General features: G+C 44.2%; 1 protein-coding gene across 5 annotated transcripts in view; it reads left to right on the top strand.

Moving 5' to 3' along the window:
- LOC139381993 (equilibrative nucleoside transporter 1-like) overlaps positions 1 to 15,837 on the top strand; it is a 69,648-nt gene extending 53,811 nt beyond the window's left edge. For 2 of the 5 annotated variants that reach the window (XM_071125905.1, XM_071125906.1), the window contains exons 5-13: positions 161 to 300; positions 847 to 981; positions 1,078 to 1,175; positions 2,089 to 2,173; positions 2,440 to 2,525; positions 2,641 to 2,749; positions 2,967 to 3,052; positions 13,006 to 13,205; positions 13,492 to 13,849. In XM_071125905.1, coding sequence (XP_070982006.1) covers positions 161 to 300; positions 847 to 981; positions 1,078 to 1,175; positions 2,089 to 2,173; positions 2,440 to 2,525; positions 2,641 to 2,749; positions 2,967 to 3,052; positions 13,006 to 13,205; positions 13,492 to 13,603 — 1,051 coding nt within the window. In that variant the 3' untranslated portion in view covers positions 13,604 to 13,849. Of the gene's footprint in view, positions 1 to 160; positions 301 to 846; positions 982 to 1,077; positions 1,176 to 2,088; positions 2,174 to 2,439; positions 2,526 to 2,640; positions 2,750 to 2,966; positions 3,053 to 13,005; positions 13,206 to 13,491 lie in introns of all 5 variants that reach the window. The other 3 variants (XM_071125902.1, XM_071125903.1, XM_071125904.1) reach the window with 2 other exon arrangements.
- Positions 15,838 to 15,856: the final 19 nt, after the last annotated feature.

Raw genomic sequence — 15,856 nt, forward strand, 5'->3', positions numbered from 1 at the left:
GAATCGCAATGCATATCGTTTTGGAACCAAAGTATTGTGTGGTCCCTGGGGATTCCCAGCCCTAGTCGTCCATCGATGACCTCCACTTCGGTCTAAATAGTCGTAGGAATGTCATCTGTTTTTATCCTCCTTTCTCACTCTTACCTCACCTCTCCCCCAGGATTCCTCAGAATTGGCGTATCGCCGGCTGCCTGTCTGTGATCCTGGTGGTGTTTCTGTTGACGGCGGTGCTGGTCAAAGTGGACATGGGCCCTCTCCCCTTCTTCTCTCTCACCATCATCAAAATCATCTGCATCAATTGTAAGTGGACCCCAACCTACCTCATACCTAACACACCAAGCTCACACACACACACAACTCATTCACCACTCACACCATCTGCTATGGAGTTGGCTTGTTTAAAATGGGACGTAAAACAGGATACGCTCACCCCCATTTTGCTCTCCTGTTGGTTTGATCCTGATGCCTGATGAGGAGCAGCTTCTCCGGCTGTTTAGGTTCCGCCAGAGGGGAGGACTGGGTGACCCAATTGGAACGCTTTGATGTTGATATGCGCACTCCCCCTGTGAAGACTGTGTATACTAGGAAGGGGGGGTGAATGAAATAATGTTTTATGGAAAACAACCCTTGTGATGTTCTCATTTGTTTTTGCTTTATGTCTCTGTGATGTGCCAACCCTACCTCTCTTGATCGTCCTCTTTTGAGTATATCATGACCTTTTCTTCCAATAAAGTTTTTTTCCCTTTCTTGCCTTCAAATGTATTACTCCCTCTATCCAACATCTACAATCACTCATTCTCTCTCTAAATTGACTTAATTTTCTCCCCCCTCTCTCTCTTTACCCAGCGTTTGGCGCAGTGCTGCAAGGCAGTCTGTTTGGCCTGGCTGCAATGCTGCCGGCCTCCTACACCGCACCTATCATGAGTGGACAGGGTCTCGCTGGAACCTTCGCTGCCTTCTCCATGATCTGTGCCCTGGCCAGTATGTCTAACACTCGCAGCAGGTCTATAACTTCTATTCCAGGATGAGGATAGTAAGCACTTCCTGGTCATGCATGACCCTGTGTTCTGTGTGTAGGTGGCTCAGCCCTGCAGGACAGTGCCTTTGGCTACTTCATCACTGCGTGTGTGGTCATCTTCCTGGCCATCCTGTCCTACCTCGCTCTGCCCAGTATGGTAAAACCTCCAACTAACACACTCTAATCCAGTGGCTCTCAACTGATTTTGTCCTCGGGACCCAAATTGAACCAAGTTGTCTGCCTCAATCCAATATTAACATGTTGATTTTTATTAATTTTTTCAATCTGGAAAACTGTGGTTAATGCTAGTAAATGTACAAATTATATGACAAGGGAACAAGTCTCACCTTTCATTTTCAGTCCTTCAATTTTGTCCATGTTCTTGATGAAGAATGTTAAGCTCACTGGTTTGAGACCACAAGAAATATAGTTGAGGTTAAAATATAAAATCATTATGATTTCTACACACTTTCTACCTGGTTTTAGTTGTTTAAGTTCAGACTGGAGTATTTTTCATTTAAAAAACTTGCTACCCATTCAAAACCATTTGGGTTGCGACCCACCAGTTGAGAATAGCTGCTCTAATCTACACAGAACATTGACCCCTACTGATCTGGTCTTCCTAATGGGATGCTCTGACCTCAAAATACTTTCAGGGAAGTCGTCATTGGCTCAACAAGGTTATCTGAGGGAAGTCGTCATTGGCTCAACAAGGTTATCTGAGGGAAGTCGTTAGCAGGGTGTAGCACTATAAAGCCCCCTGGCCTGTATCCATAATGTGTCCTCCTACTCAGCTATATGGACAGATTCAGTAACCTGATAATAATATGTAGGGATGTTAACCCCGGTGTCCTGGTTAAATTTCCAATCTGGCACTCATACCATCATAACCACCTGGCTTCCAATTGGCTCATTTCATCCCCTCTCCTCCCCCTGTAACTCTTCCCCAGGTTGTTGCTGTAAAAAAAAAACGATGTTATCAGTCAACGTACCTGGTATAATAAGGATAAATAAATCATGTGGGTTGGCAAATGTGCTGAATTGTCTTAAAGTCTCTCCCTACCTCGCAGGAGTTTTTCCAGTACTACCTGGAAAGTAATGGATCCAAGCCAGCCGGCGGAGATGAGGAGAACAAGATGAACCTATTGAAAAAAGGTACAGTCAGCAGCTGGAATAACATGCAACAAGACTCGGCTTATAAAACCTGAAGCCATTGAGAAATGTGTTTCTCCTTTTGTGTGTAGTAGTGTACTCAGCCCAGGGCTCGCTGGATTATAGAATAACTATAGTTTGCTTGTTTATGTATGTTTCTTGATTTAATTCTCAGTTATTCTTTAAATTAGCTTATTTTGCATCTCTTATCTGTGCTAACAACAAAAGAGGATGTGAGGAATCATACAGACTTTTGCGTTGTGTGACAGACAGCCCAACAGAGAAGAGGCCAGTGGTCAGTCTGACAGAGGAGGAAGCCAAGCCCACGATATCTGTGTTTGCCATCTTTAAACAGGCAAGGGACCTGCACAAAGATAATATCAACTAAGTGGTCCTCCCAAGTGAGGAAATTGGTGGGGGGGCCTAAAACCAGCCACTTATGTTGGACTTATTTTGTCCTGTGTTTGTAGATCTGGGTAATGGCCCTCTCTGTGTGCTTCGTGTTCACCATCACCATCGGAACTTTTCCTGCAGTCACAGTTGATGTCAGATCCACCATGGCCGATGGAGGTGCCTGGGGTGAGTGTTTATGTTGTAAATGATTACACAAGTCTTTATTCACCTGTGTTTTGCTGTATAAATGGTGTGTGAAGAGAGTGACCAGCATACAGGCTCATAGCATTCATCCTCTATAAAAAAAACTAGCAAGGACAATGCCAAACATCTGCCATTGTGATTTTGCTCAAATAGGTTCCAGTTATTCACCATGCGGTTTATTGTCCCTTTGTCGCCACAGATACATACTTCATCCCTGTGTCGTGTTTCCTGCTCTTCAACGTGATGGACTGGGCAGGAAGGAGTCTGACGGCCGTGTGTATGTGGGTGAGTCTTGAGGCCCTGAGCACTAGTTCCACTGACACTGTCTCAAACAGACAAAGGCTTGTTGGTGTAGATTCCTACTCAACATCTGTGCTCCCTTAAAATGGTTCTCCCTGGCCTGACCAATTGTTCCCCTTGGCCAACTTCTTTGACGTTTCACTGGACCATAGATCAGAATGTCTTGGTATCTCATCAATCTAAAAGGGAGAGGAGAAGGATAGGCTAATGATTCCCATACAACAGTATAACATACAATGACATAACGCTTTTGTTTAAAAATACCTTAACTTCTCAAAAATGTTAATCCAAATCTGATCCAGATTACTGCCTGGTGATTACATGACGTTATAGGGGTTGTAACCCCTCCTCCACACACCATCAAAGTGAATAGAATGGAATTATAGTTGGAAACCTTGTTGGGGAGTATGAGTGAAATCATGCTGAGACACCCTTCCAGTCGGATTTACAGAGCTAGACACAGCACCGAGACTGCCCTGGTAAGGGTCATCAATAAACTCCTCATGAATACTGCCTCTGGGGCTGCCAGCATCCTCACACTGCTGGACCTCTGTGTAGTATATTCAACAGGGTCAGCCACCCCATCCTGCTGGACCACATGGAGAAGCTCTGTCCTGGACTGGTTCAGGTCCTATCTCACTGATCGCTACTAGTTTGTAGCCATCCTAGTAGGTCAGACAGTTGTGGTCTGACAGGGAGTCCCTCAAGGCTCTGTCCTCGGGCTACTAATGTTTTATATCTGAATGCTGCCACTGGGAAACATCTTGAGGAAACAGACAGGGCTTTCGCTTTTATGCTGACAACATAAAAAGCTCTGTTTCCACAAGCACTGACATTGCCGATGCCACTACAAAGTCAGTGTGGAAGAGGTGAAAAAATGATTGTTGTCTTTCAACAATGACAAGCCACCAGGGTCTGACAATCTAGATGGAAAATTACTGAGGATAATAGCAGACGATATTGCCACTCCTATTTGCCACATCTTCAATTTAAGCCTACTAGAGAATGTGTGCCCTCAGGTCTGGAGGGAAGCTAAAGTCATTCCGCTACCCAAGAATAGTAAAGCCCCCTTTGGCTATTTCAGCAAGTAATCAGCCTGTTACCAACCCTTAGTAAACTTCTGTAAAAAATTGTGTTTGTCCAGATGCAATGCTATTTTACAGTAAATAAATTGACAACAGAATTTCAGCATGATTATAGGGAAGGACACTCAACAAGCACAGCACATACACAAATGACTGATGATTGGCTGAGAAAAATTGATGATAAAATGATTGTGGGGGCTGTCTTGTTAGACTTCAGTGCAGCTTTTGATATTATCGATCATAGTCTACTGCTGGAAAAACGTATGTGTTATGGCTGCTATAATGTGGATAAAGAGTTATTTGTTTAATGGAAGCCTATCTAATATATTCCAGTTAGAATCAGGAATTCCCCAGGGTAGCTGTTTAGGCCCCTTGCTTTTTTCAATTTTTACTAACGACATGCCACTGACTTTGAGTAAAGCCAGAGTTTCTATGTATGCGGATGACTCAACACTATACACGTCAGCTACTACAGGGACTGAAATGACAGCAACACTCAACAAAGAGCTACAGTTAGTTTTAGAGTGGGTGGCAAGGAATAAGTTAGCCCTAAATATTTCTAAAACTAAAAGCATTGTGTTTGGAACAAAACACTCACTAAACCTAAACCTCAACTCAAAACCCTAGACCTCAACTAAATCTTGTAATAAATCATGAGGAAATTGAGCAAGTTGAGATGACTAAACTACTTGGGTAACACTAATTTGTAAACTGTCATGGTCAAAACATATTGATGCAGTAGTAGCTAAGATGGGGATAAATCAAATCAAGTGTATTTGTCACGTGCGCCGAATACAACAGGCGTAGGTAGACCTTACAGTGAAATGCTTACTTACAGGCTCTAACCAATAGTGCAAAAAAGGTATTAGGTGAACAAAAGGTAAGTAAAGAAATAAAACAACAGTAAAAAGACAGAACATATACAGTAGCGAGGCTATAAAAGTAGCGAGGCTACATACAGACACCGGTTAGTCAGGCTGACTGAGGTTGTATGTACATGTAGATATGGTTAAAGTGACTATGCATATATGATGAACAGAGAGTAGCAGTAGTGTAAAAGAGGGGTTGGCAGGTGGGACACAATGCAAATAGTCCGGGTAGCTATTTGATTACCTGTTCAGGAGTCTTATGGCTTGGGGGTAAAAACTGTTGAGAAGCCATTTTGTCCTAGACTTGGCACTCCGGTACTGCTTGCCATGCGGTAGTAGAGAGAACAGTCTGTGGCTCGGGTCTTTGATAATTTTTAGGGCCTTCCTCTGACACCGCCTGGTGTAGAGGTCCTGGATGGCAGGCAGCTTAGCCCCAGTGATGTACTGGGCCGTACACACTACCCTCTGTAGTGCCTTGCGGTCAGAGGCCGAGCAATTGCCGTACCGGGTAGTGATGCAACCAGTGTTGCAGCTGTAGAACCTTTTGAGGATCTCAGGACCCATGCCAGATCTGTCTATAATAAAGCGATGCTCTGCCTTCTTATCAACAAGGCAGGTCATACAGGCCCTAGTTTTATCACACCTTGACTACTGTTCAGTCATGTAGTCAGGGGCCACAAAAAAGGAAAATTGCAATTGGCACAGAACAGGGCAGCACGGCTGGCCCTTGGATGTACACAGAGAGCTAATATTAATAATACGCATGTCAATCTCTCCTGGCTGAAAGTGGAGAGATTGACTTCATCACTACTTTTATTTATGAGAGGTATTGACATGTTGAATGCACCGAGCTGTCTGTCTAAACTACTGGCACACAGCTCAGACACCCATGCATACCCCACAAGACATGCCACAAGAGGTCTTTTCACAGCCCCCTAGTCCAGAACAGACTATGGGAGGCACACAGTACTACATAGAGCCATGACTACATGGAACTCTATTCCACATCAAGTAACTGACGCAAGCAGTAAAATTTGATTTAAAATAACAGATTAAAAAAACACCTTATGAAACAGCGGGGACTGGGACGCAACACAAACATTGGCACATACACACCATTCATACATATGGATTTAGTACTGTAGATATGTGGTAGTGGTGGAGTAGGGGCCTGAGGGCACACAGTGTGTTGTGAAATCTGGGAATGTATTGTAATGTTTTAAAATGGTATAACCTGCCTTAATGTAGCTGGACCCCAGGAAGAGTAGCTGCTGCTTTGGCATGGTGTCAGTGAGGTCCGCAACCTGGGTGTGATATTTGACAGTCGGCTCTCGTTTGAGGCTGATATCAAGAGTGTGACCAAAGTCAAATTTTTCCATCTACGGAACATTGCCAGGTTACGACCTATGGGATTACATCCTGCATCTGAGCGACTCATCCACGCCTTTATTTAATCCCTTCTGGACTATTGTAAACGCCCTGTTTGTTGGCGCATCTGCCAAGCTCTGAAACAGGACACAATATTTCCAGAACTGTGGTGCACGTGTCCTCACCCACACCCCCCACGAGCACATCACTCCAGTGCTATCCAAACTCCACGGGCTCTCCATAGGCTACACTCCTACCAAGGTATCCACAACTCTGCAACCAAGTACTTGTCTGACCTCATTATACTCTTTTTCCCCACACGCACCCTTTGCTCCTCCATCTAACTTCAGCAGCCTCGTAGCAAACTAAAAACTATGGGTGACAGGGCTATCCGTTGCGCTGTTCTGCGGCTGTGGAATGCACTTCGACACTAGTAGGACTGTCCTCCTTTTATGGCACAGCTCAAGACCGTGCAGTTGCTAATTCTGCTAATTCTGTTCATGTCCTCTGGATCTGATGTCACCTGGTATATATCTTTGTTTGTTGTCTGTTTTTGGATTATTTTATATTTGCGCCTTGTGTGTGAAGCTTTTTACAAAGTAAATGTATTATCAATCGTTCAGAATTCTGTGAAAAATCTGGTTTGGAACAGAACACTTGCTGTGTAGGCCAGTGGTTTGTATTGGAAAAAAACCCTTGTGGTTTTAGGATGAAGAGGTTGTGTGACTGCTGAAAGGAAGTCGGTTTAGGTGGGTGGTTGAGGAGTGGTGAAATTGATTTGGAGTAGCTTCCTGTTTTTAACTAGATCTCATGACTGAGGCTGTAACAGCTCCCAGCTCTGGAGTCTGTAATTCATTGGCTGAGAGGTTTCCCCATAGAGATCTAGATGGTGTTCTGTTTATATTTAATTCTACCTCCGCCCCCTCCCTTCCGCATCATGACCCCTATGATTACTTTAGAACAGTCCTGTCCTCCCCAATTAAGGTGCCACCAACCTCCTGTGATTCTGACTAATTTACATTAAAGGAAATTGCTTTGACTACAATATGGCTACCATTATACTCAACATATATTCAACATATTTTGGCCAGACAATCTAAACCATTAGATTGAGATACAGCCTTGATAACACATTGCTGACCCTAGAACATCCCTTAGCCAGCTGTGAGTACCTCATTAATCTAATCTCCAGCCCATCTGAAAACCTGCCCTGAACCCTAGTCAGCCTCACACCACTCAATACTCTGTGGTGTTCTATTCTCCAGGCCCTACTGCTATCCAATCCAATTGAAATAATCAAATGCAATTAAGCTTGGCCACGGGGGGAATAGTTAAATGATTTCACAGAGAACATTTTTCACTATCCCTTTTTACAGTGCTGTGTTTTATTAGCCTCACTTCATGCTGAAGCAAATAGTAGGCCTCATTATAATGTAACTAATTGTGTTTATAGTGTGTTGTTTATTTCTCCTGCCTGCTCTGAATTCTTTAACTCAAGGTTTCATTTGGAGGCCATTGCTGAATTCCCTGAGTTCACAGGCTCCTTGTCTAAGCTTTTCATTTTTATTTTATTTATTTTATTTTACCTTTATTTAACCAGGTAGGCCAGTTGAGAACAAGTTCTCATTTACAATTGCGACCTGGCCAAGATAAAGCAAAGCAGTTCGACAGATACAACAACACAGAGTTACACATGGAGTAAAACAAACATACAGTCAATAATACAGTATAAACAAGTCTATATACAATGTGAGCAAATGAGGTGAGAAGGGAGGTAAAGGCAAAAAAGGCCATGGTGGCAAGGTAAATACAATATAGCAAGTAAAACACTGGAATGGTAGTTTTGCAATGGAAGAATGTGCAAAGTAGAAATAAAAATAATGGGGTGCAAAGGAGCAAAATAAATAAATAAATGAAATACAGTTGGGAAAGAGGTAGTTGTTTGGGCAAAAATATAGGTGGGCTATGTACAGGTGCAGTAATCTGTGAGCTGCTCTGACAGTTGGTGCTTAAAGCTAGTGAGGGAGATAAGTGTTTCCAGTTTCAGAGATTTTTGTAGTTCGTTCCAGTCATTGGCAGCAGAGAACTGGAAAGAGAGGCGGCCAAAGAAAGAATTGGTTTTGGGGGTGACTAGAGAGATATACCTGCTGGAGCGTGTGCTACAGGTGGGAGATGCTATGGTGACCAGCGAGCTGAGATAAGGGGGGACTTTACCTAGCAGGGTCTTGTAGATGACATGGAGCCAGTGGGTTTGGCGACGAGTATGAAGCGAGGGCCAGCCAACGAGAGCGTACAGGTCGCAATGGTGGGTAGTATATGGGGCTTTGGTGACAAAACGGATTGCACTGTGATAGACTGCATCCAATTTGTTGAGTAGGGTATTGGAGGCTATTTTGTAAATGACATCGCCAAAGTCGAGGATTGGTAGGATGGTCAGTTTTACAAGGGTATGTTTGGCAGCATGAGTGAAGGATGCTTTGTTGCGAAATAGGAAGCCAATTCTAGATTTAACTTTGGATTGGAGATGTTTGATATGGGTCTGGAAGGAGAGTTTACAGTCTAACCAGACACCTAGGTATTTGTAGTTGTCCACGTATTCTAAGTCAGAGCCGTCCAGAGTAGTGATGTTGGACAGGCGGGTAGGTGCAGGTAGCGATCGGTTGAAGAGCATGCATTTAGTTTTACTTGTATTTAAGAGCAATTGGAGGCCACGGAAGGAAAGTTGTATGGCATTGAAGCTTGCCTGGAGGGTTGTTAACACAGTGTCCAAAGAAGGGCCGGAAGTATACAGAATGGTGTCGTCTGCGTAGAGGTGGATCAGAGACTCACCAGCAGCAAGAGCGACCTCATTGATGTATACAGAGAAGAGAGTCGGTCCAAGAATTGAACCCTGTGGCACCCCCATAGAGACTGCCAGAGGTCCGGACAACAGACCCTCCTATTTGACACACTGAACTCTATCAGAGAAGTAGTTGGTGAACCAGGCGAGGCAATCATTTGAGAAACCAAGGCTGTTGAGTCTGCCGATGAGGATGTGGTGATTGACAGAGTCGAAAGCCTTGGCCAGATCAATGAATACGGCTGCACAGTAATGTTTCTTATCGATGGCGGTTAAGATATCGTTTAGGACCTTGAGCGTGGCTGAGGTGCACCCATGACCAGCTCTGAAACCAGATTGCATAGCAGAGAAGGTATGGTGAGATTCGAAATGGTCGGTAATCTGTTTGTTGACTTGGCTTTCGAAGACCTTAGAAAGGCATGGTAGGATAGATATAGGTCTGTAGCAGTTTGGGCCTTTGAAGAGGGGGATGACCGCAGCTGCTTTCCAATCTTTGGGAATCTCAGACGACACGAAAGAGAGGTTGAACAGGCTAGTAATAGGGGTGGCAACAATTTCGGCAGATAATTTTAGAAAGAAAGGGTCCAGATTGTCTAGCTCGGCTGATTTGTAGGGGTCCAGATTTTGCAGCTCTTTCAGAACATCAGCTGAATGGATTTGGGAGAAGGAGAAATGGGGAAGGCTTGGGCGAGTTGCTGTTGGGGGTGCAGTGCTGTTGACAGGGGTAGGAGTAGCCAGGTGGAAAGCATGGCCAGCAGTAGAAAAATGCTTATTGACATTTTCAATTATGGTGGATTTATCAGTGGTGACAGTGTTTCCTATCTTCAGTGCAGTGGGCAGCTGGGAGGAGGTGTTTTTATTCTCCATGGACTTTACAGTGTCCCAGAACTTTTTTGAGTTAGTGTTGCAAGAAGCAAATTTCTGCTTGAAAAAGCTAGCCTTGGCTTTTCTAACTGCCTGTGTATAATGGTTTCTAGCTTCCCTGAACAGCTGCATATCACGGGGGCTGTTCGATGCTAATGCAGAACGCCATAGGATGTTTTTGTGTTGGTTAAGGGCAGTCAGGTCTGGGGAGAACCAAGGGCTATATCTGTTCCTGGTTCTAAATTTCTTGAATGGGGCATGTTTATTTAAGATGGTTAGGAAGGCATTTTTTTAAAATATCCAGGCATCCTCTACTGACGGGATGAGGTCAATATCCTTCCAGGATACCCCGGCCAGGTCGATTAGAAAGGCCTGCTCGCTGAAGTGTTTCAGGGAGCGTTTTACAGTGATGAGAGGAGGTCGTTTGACCGCTGACCCATTACGGATGCAGGCAATGAGGCAGTGATCGCTGAGATCTTGGTTGAAGACAGCAGAGGTGTATTTAGAGGGGAAGTTGGTTAGGATGATATCTATGAGGGTGCCCGTGTTTAAGGCTTTGGGGAGGTACCTGGTAGGTTCATTGATAATTTGTGTGAGATTGAGGGCATCAAGTTTAGATTGTAGGATGGCTGGGGTGTTAAGCATGTTCCAGTTTAGGTTGCCTAGCAGCACGAGCTCTGAAGATAGATGGGGGGCAATCAGTTCACATATGGTGTCCAGAGCACAGCTGGGGGCAGAGGGTGGTCTATAGCAGGCGGCAACGGTGAGAGACTTGTTTTTAGAGAGGTGGATTTTTAAAAGTAGAAGTTCAAATTGTTTGGGTACAGACCTGGATAGTAGGACAGAACTCTGCAGGCTATCTTTGCAGTAGATTGCAACACCGCCCCCTTTGGCAGTTCTATCTTGTCTGAAAATGTTGTAGTTTGGAATTAAAATGTCTGAATTTTTGGTGGTCTTCCTAAGCCAGGATTCAGACACAGCTAGAACATCCGGGTTGGCAGAGTGTGCTAAAGCAGTGAATAGAACAAACTTAGGGAGGAGGCTTCTAATGTTAACATGCATGAAACCAAGACTATTACAGTTACAGAAGTCATCAAAAGAGAGCGCCTGGGGAATAGGAGTGGAGCTAGGCACTGCAGGGCCTGGATTCACCTCTACATCGCCAGAGGAACATAGGATGAGTAGAATAAGGGTGCGGCTAAAAGCAATAAGAATTGGTCGTCTAGAACGTCTGGAACAGAGAGTAAAAGGAGGTTTCTGGGGGCGACAAAATAGCATCAAGGTATAATGTACAGACAAAGGTAAGGTAGGATGTGAATACAGTGGAGGTAAACCTAGGTATTGAGTGATGAAGAGAGAGATATTGTCTCTAGAAACATCATTGAAACCAGGAGATGTCATTGCATGTGTGGGTGGTGGAACTAATAGGTTGGATAAGGTATAGTGAGCAGGACTAGAGGCTCTACAGTGAAATAAGCCAATAAACACTAACCAGAACAGCAATGGACAAGACATATTGACATTAAGGAGAGGCATGCTTAGTCGAGTGATCAAAGGGTCCAGTGAGTGGAGAGGTTGGTTGAGGGTCACGGCGATTTAGACAGCTAGCCAGGCCATCGGTAGCAAGCTAGCATAGGATGGAGGTATGTTGTTAGCCACCTCTTGCGTTCGGTCAGTAGATTAGTGGGGTTCCGTGTGGTAGAGGGGATTAATCCAAATCACACAACAACAACAAAAATAAGAACAATAGATATAGTTATAGAGGCCCGAGAAGAAAACATAATAATAATAAAAATAAATAAATTGTCTGATTGTCTATTCAGATAGCAGCCGGTAAGACAGCTAACGGTTAGCGGGCCGCAGATGGGCGTTCAGGTAACGTCGCGACGGAGGAGCCAGCCGGATCTCCTTCAGGTAGATAACGTCGGCAGTCCAGTTGTGAAGGCCCGGTGGGGCTCCGCGTAGGCAGTAAAACGGGTCCGGATAGGTGACTGCAGCCCAGGAGTGAATGATGGAACTCAGGAGTGATTGACGGAGCTGGCTAGCACCGGAATAATTGATGTTTGCTCCGGAATCGACGAAAGCCGATTGTCACACGGATAGCAGCTAGCTAGCTAGCTGTGAGATCCGGGTATGAATGTCCAGAGAGCCGTTGAAATCCAGGGACATGGAGAGAAAAATTGGTCCGGTATGTTCCGTTCCGAGCCGCGCTGCGCCGTACAAAACTGGCTATAGATTTTCGAGCTAAAGGATAGCTGATGACCACAAACCGTGGTTAGCTGAATACTAACGATTTTTCAGTAAAGAAGCTATCTAGCTTCTGATTAGCTTCTGGGCTAGCTCCTGGCTAGCTTCTGGCTAGTTTCTGGCTAGCTTCTTGGAGTTTCTGGCTAGCTTCTTGGAGGATTACAGATCTGAGGTAAATAATACTTTTTTATAAATATAAATTGGTGAGGCGGGTTGCAGGAGAGTGTTTTGAAGATGAGTTGATGGAAAATAAAAATAAAATTTATGTGAAAAAAGTTATATATATATATATATATACAGGACACGACAAGACGAGGACAAAAGACGTCTGAACCGCTATGCGATCTTGGAGTAGAATGTGTGTGGGTTTCAGACCCCGTCTTATCCAGGGCATGGCTCTGTCTCAGGCTACATAACCTTGCACTACTGCCCCCCCCCTCAGTTTACATTACTGAAGCTACACAGGAAGTGTGTAAAACCCTCAGCAACCTGACATTTCAACACACCTGACCAGCAACTTTCTTGTTGACAAAATTCAGTATGAAGAGAGGTGATTGCGATCAGGGTTCACATTCATAAGTGATCTGTTTTAAACAGGGTATACAGTATAAGATTGGAGTGGATCTGTACGATGTGTTGATGTACGATGCCTCTTTTTCCTGTCAGCCCGGTAAGGACAGCGTCATCCTGCCCGTCATGGTGGGTCTCCGTGTGGTCTTTTTGCCTCTCTTTATGCTGTGTAATGTCCAGCCCAGGAACAACCTGCCCGTGCTGTTTGCCCACGACGCCTGGTACATCGTCTTCATTATCTTCTTCTCCTTCAGCAATGGATACCTGGCCAGCCTCTGCATGTGCTTCGGACCAAAGTAAGACCATCGCCAGTGACAACTACAGCAGAGTTCTCAACCCTCTGTATCAGGGACCGGCACTGCTGACTGGTTCCTTAGCTGGAAAGCTGACTAATTATAGTCAGTTTGCAAGCGGTACTCCATAGAAGGGAACCATAGCTTGCCGGTTCCTGTAACACAGGTTGAGAAACACTGTACTTTCAGTCTTCTCATGACGAAAAAGACATTGCACTGGTTCATCATTTGTATACAGTCCTGTTTTCTTCTCCTGGTCATGTGTTTTGTCCCTCCTATTTCCATACAGGAAAGTGGCACAACGCGAAGCGGAGACGGCCGGGACCATCATGGCGTTCTTCCTGTCTCTGGGTTTGGCTCTTGGAGCTGCCTTGTCCTTTGTTTTCAGAATCATTATCTAGACCTGGAGTCCTCACAACACCACCCCACCCCTCAGAATACTGTCTGCTCCTCTACCCGCCGTGCAGGACGAGGGGTGGAGGAGGAGGTGAACTTTGCTGTGTTGACTGTCACACGGCAGCAACACTACAACACTCAGATGCAGCCAGCCTCAGAGCTTGAGTGTATGTGCTTCCGCTCTTCCCACTGAATTATAATACTCTCCATTTTGAAAGAATGCAAAGTTAATCTAGTTCAGCTGCCTATGTAACTGCTCTCATCTCATGCTCTAGTTGCCAACATGTCTCTCATCCTGCAGGGAACATGGTGGAAGACTGGAGAAGCGCTCTCAGCTCAAGGGAGTATTTCAGCTCTTAGGCCAAAATGCCGCTATGAGCCGTAAATGGTGCAGGACATGTATTTATATGGATTGCAAAATGATTGTGAAACTGTGCAGCTTCTAATGTCTTAGTATGTGTTATCATTGAGTTGTATGGGCCCTCTAGTTTAGATTAGGTTTTACATTTCAATGAAGTTGTTTTAACAGCCTACGTCCGTGTGTAAATGCTCATTATGGTAGCGCTTTGCCCTGACATGTAAAGCTATTTTTAAGCACAGCTACAACAAATATGCAGCTACTAATTACATGCGTTGTGCTAGTGTACGTGAGGGGAGGAGAGTTAATGTAAACTCACCCGTTCATTTGTTCTGTCAGTTTGTGCCATTTTTCAGGTTCATCATCAAAACATTTTGTATCAGAACTACAATGAACAAAAATACCGACACAACATGCAAAAATGTCAAAGATTTTACTGAGTCAGGTCATATAAGGAAATCAGTCAATTTTAATTAATTAATTAGGCCCTAATCTATGGATTTCACGACTGGGAATACAGATATGCAGATAGCACCATCGTATAGAGTTGATCAGTGGTAAAATGTTGGGTTTTATTTGTCTTATATACAGTGAGTGTCTAAGGCCTACTTAAATTATTATTTGCATAAAGTACTTCAACTAATTTCTTGTGGCCTGTGAAATGTTGTCCCACTCTTCAATGGCTGTGTGAAGTTGCTGGATATTGGCGGGAAGTGGAACATGCTGGCAATGGAAGAACTGGGACATTTTCAGCTTCCAGGAATTGTGTACAGATCCTTGCAACATGGGGCCGTGCATGATCATGTTAAAACACGAGGTGATGGTGGCTGATGAATGTCACAACAATGGGCCTCAGGATCTCATTGAGGTATCTCTCTGCATTCAAATTGCCATAGATAAAATGCAATTGTTTTCGTTGTCCATAGCTTATGCCTGCCCATACCATAACCCCACTGCCACCATGAGGCACTCTGTTCACAACGTTGACATCAGCAAACCGTTCGCCTACACGACACCACATTGCCAGTTGCCCGGTACAGTTAACTGGGATTCATCCATTAAGGGCACACTTCTCCAGTGTGCCAGTGGCCATTCAAGGTGAACATTTACCCACTGAAGTCAGTTATGATGCCGAACTGCAGACAAGTCAAGACCCTGGTGAGGACAACAAGCATGCAGATGAGCTTCCCTGAGATGGTTTCTACAGTTTGTGCAGAAATTCTTCAGTTGTGCAAACCCACAGTTTGATCAGAAAACTGATGTGGTGGTCCTGGGCCTGCGGTTGAGAGGCAGGTTGGATGTACTGCCAAATTCTCTTAAGCCGCCTCTGTCGAGAAATTAACATTCAACTCTCAGGCCACAGCTCTGGTGGACATTCCTGCAGTCAGCATGCCAATTGCATTCTCCCTCAACTTGAGACATCTGTGGCATGGTGTTGTGTGACAACTGCACACTTAAGTGGCCTTTTGTCCCCAACACAAGGTGCACCTGTGTAATGATTTCTGTATAGTCAGTTTATTGATATGCCACACCTGTCAGTTGGTTGATTTATCTTGGCAAAGGAGAAATGCTCACTAACAGGGATGTAAACAAATGTGTGCTGAAAATTAGAGAGAAATAATATTTTTGTGCATATGGAACATTTCTTGCATCTTTTTATTTCAGCTCAAGACCAACACGCTTTTTACATGTTGCGTTTTTATATTTTTCTTCACAGTGGTGGAAAAAATACAAAATGTTCATACTTGGGTAATTTTCTATTATTAAAGGCATCTTTACTTTAACTCAAGTAAAAGTCACCCAGTAAAATACTATTTTATTCAAATTAAGTATTTGGTGTTTAGATATATTCACACATTAAAAGTAAATCTTTTCAAATTCATTATATTAAGGAAACCAG

Source organism: Oncorhynchus clarkii, chromosome 23, assembly GCF_045791955.1.
Source record: "Oncorhynchus clarkii lewisi isolate Uvic-CL-2024 chromosome 23, UVic_Ocla_1.0, whole genome shotgun sequence".
NCBI lineage: Eukaryota > Metazoa > Chordata > Actinopteri > Salmoniformes > Salmonidae > Oncorhynchus > Oncorhynchus clarkii.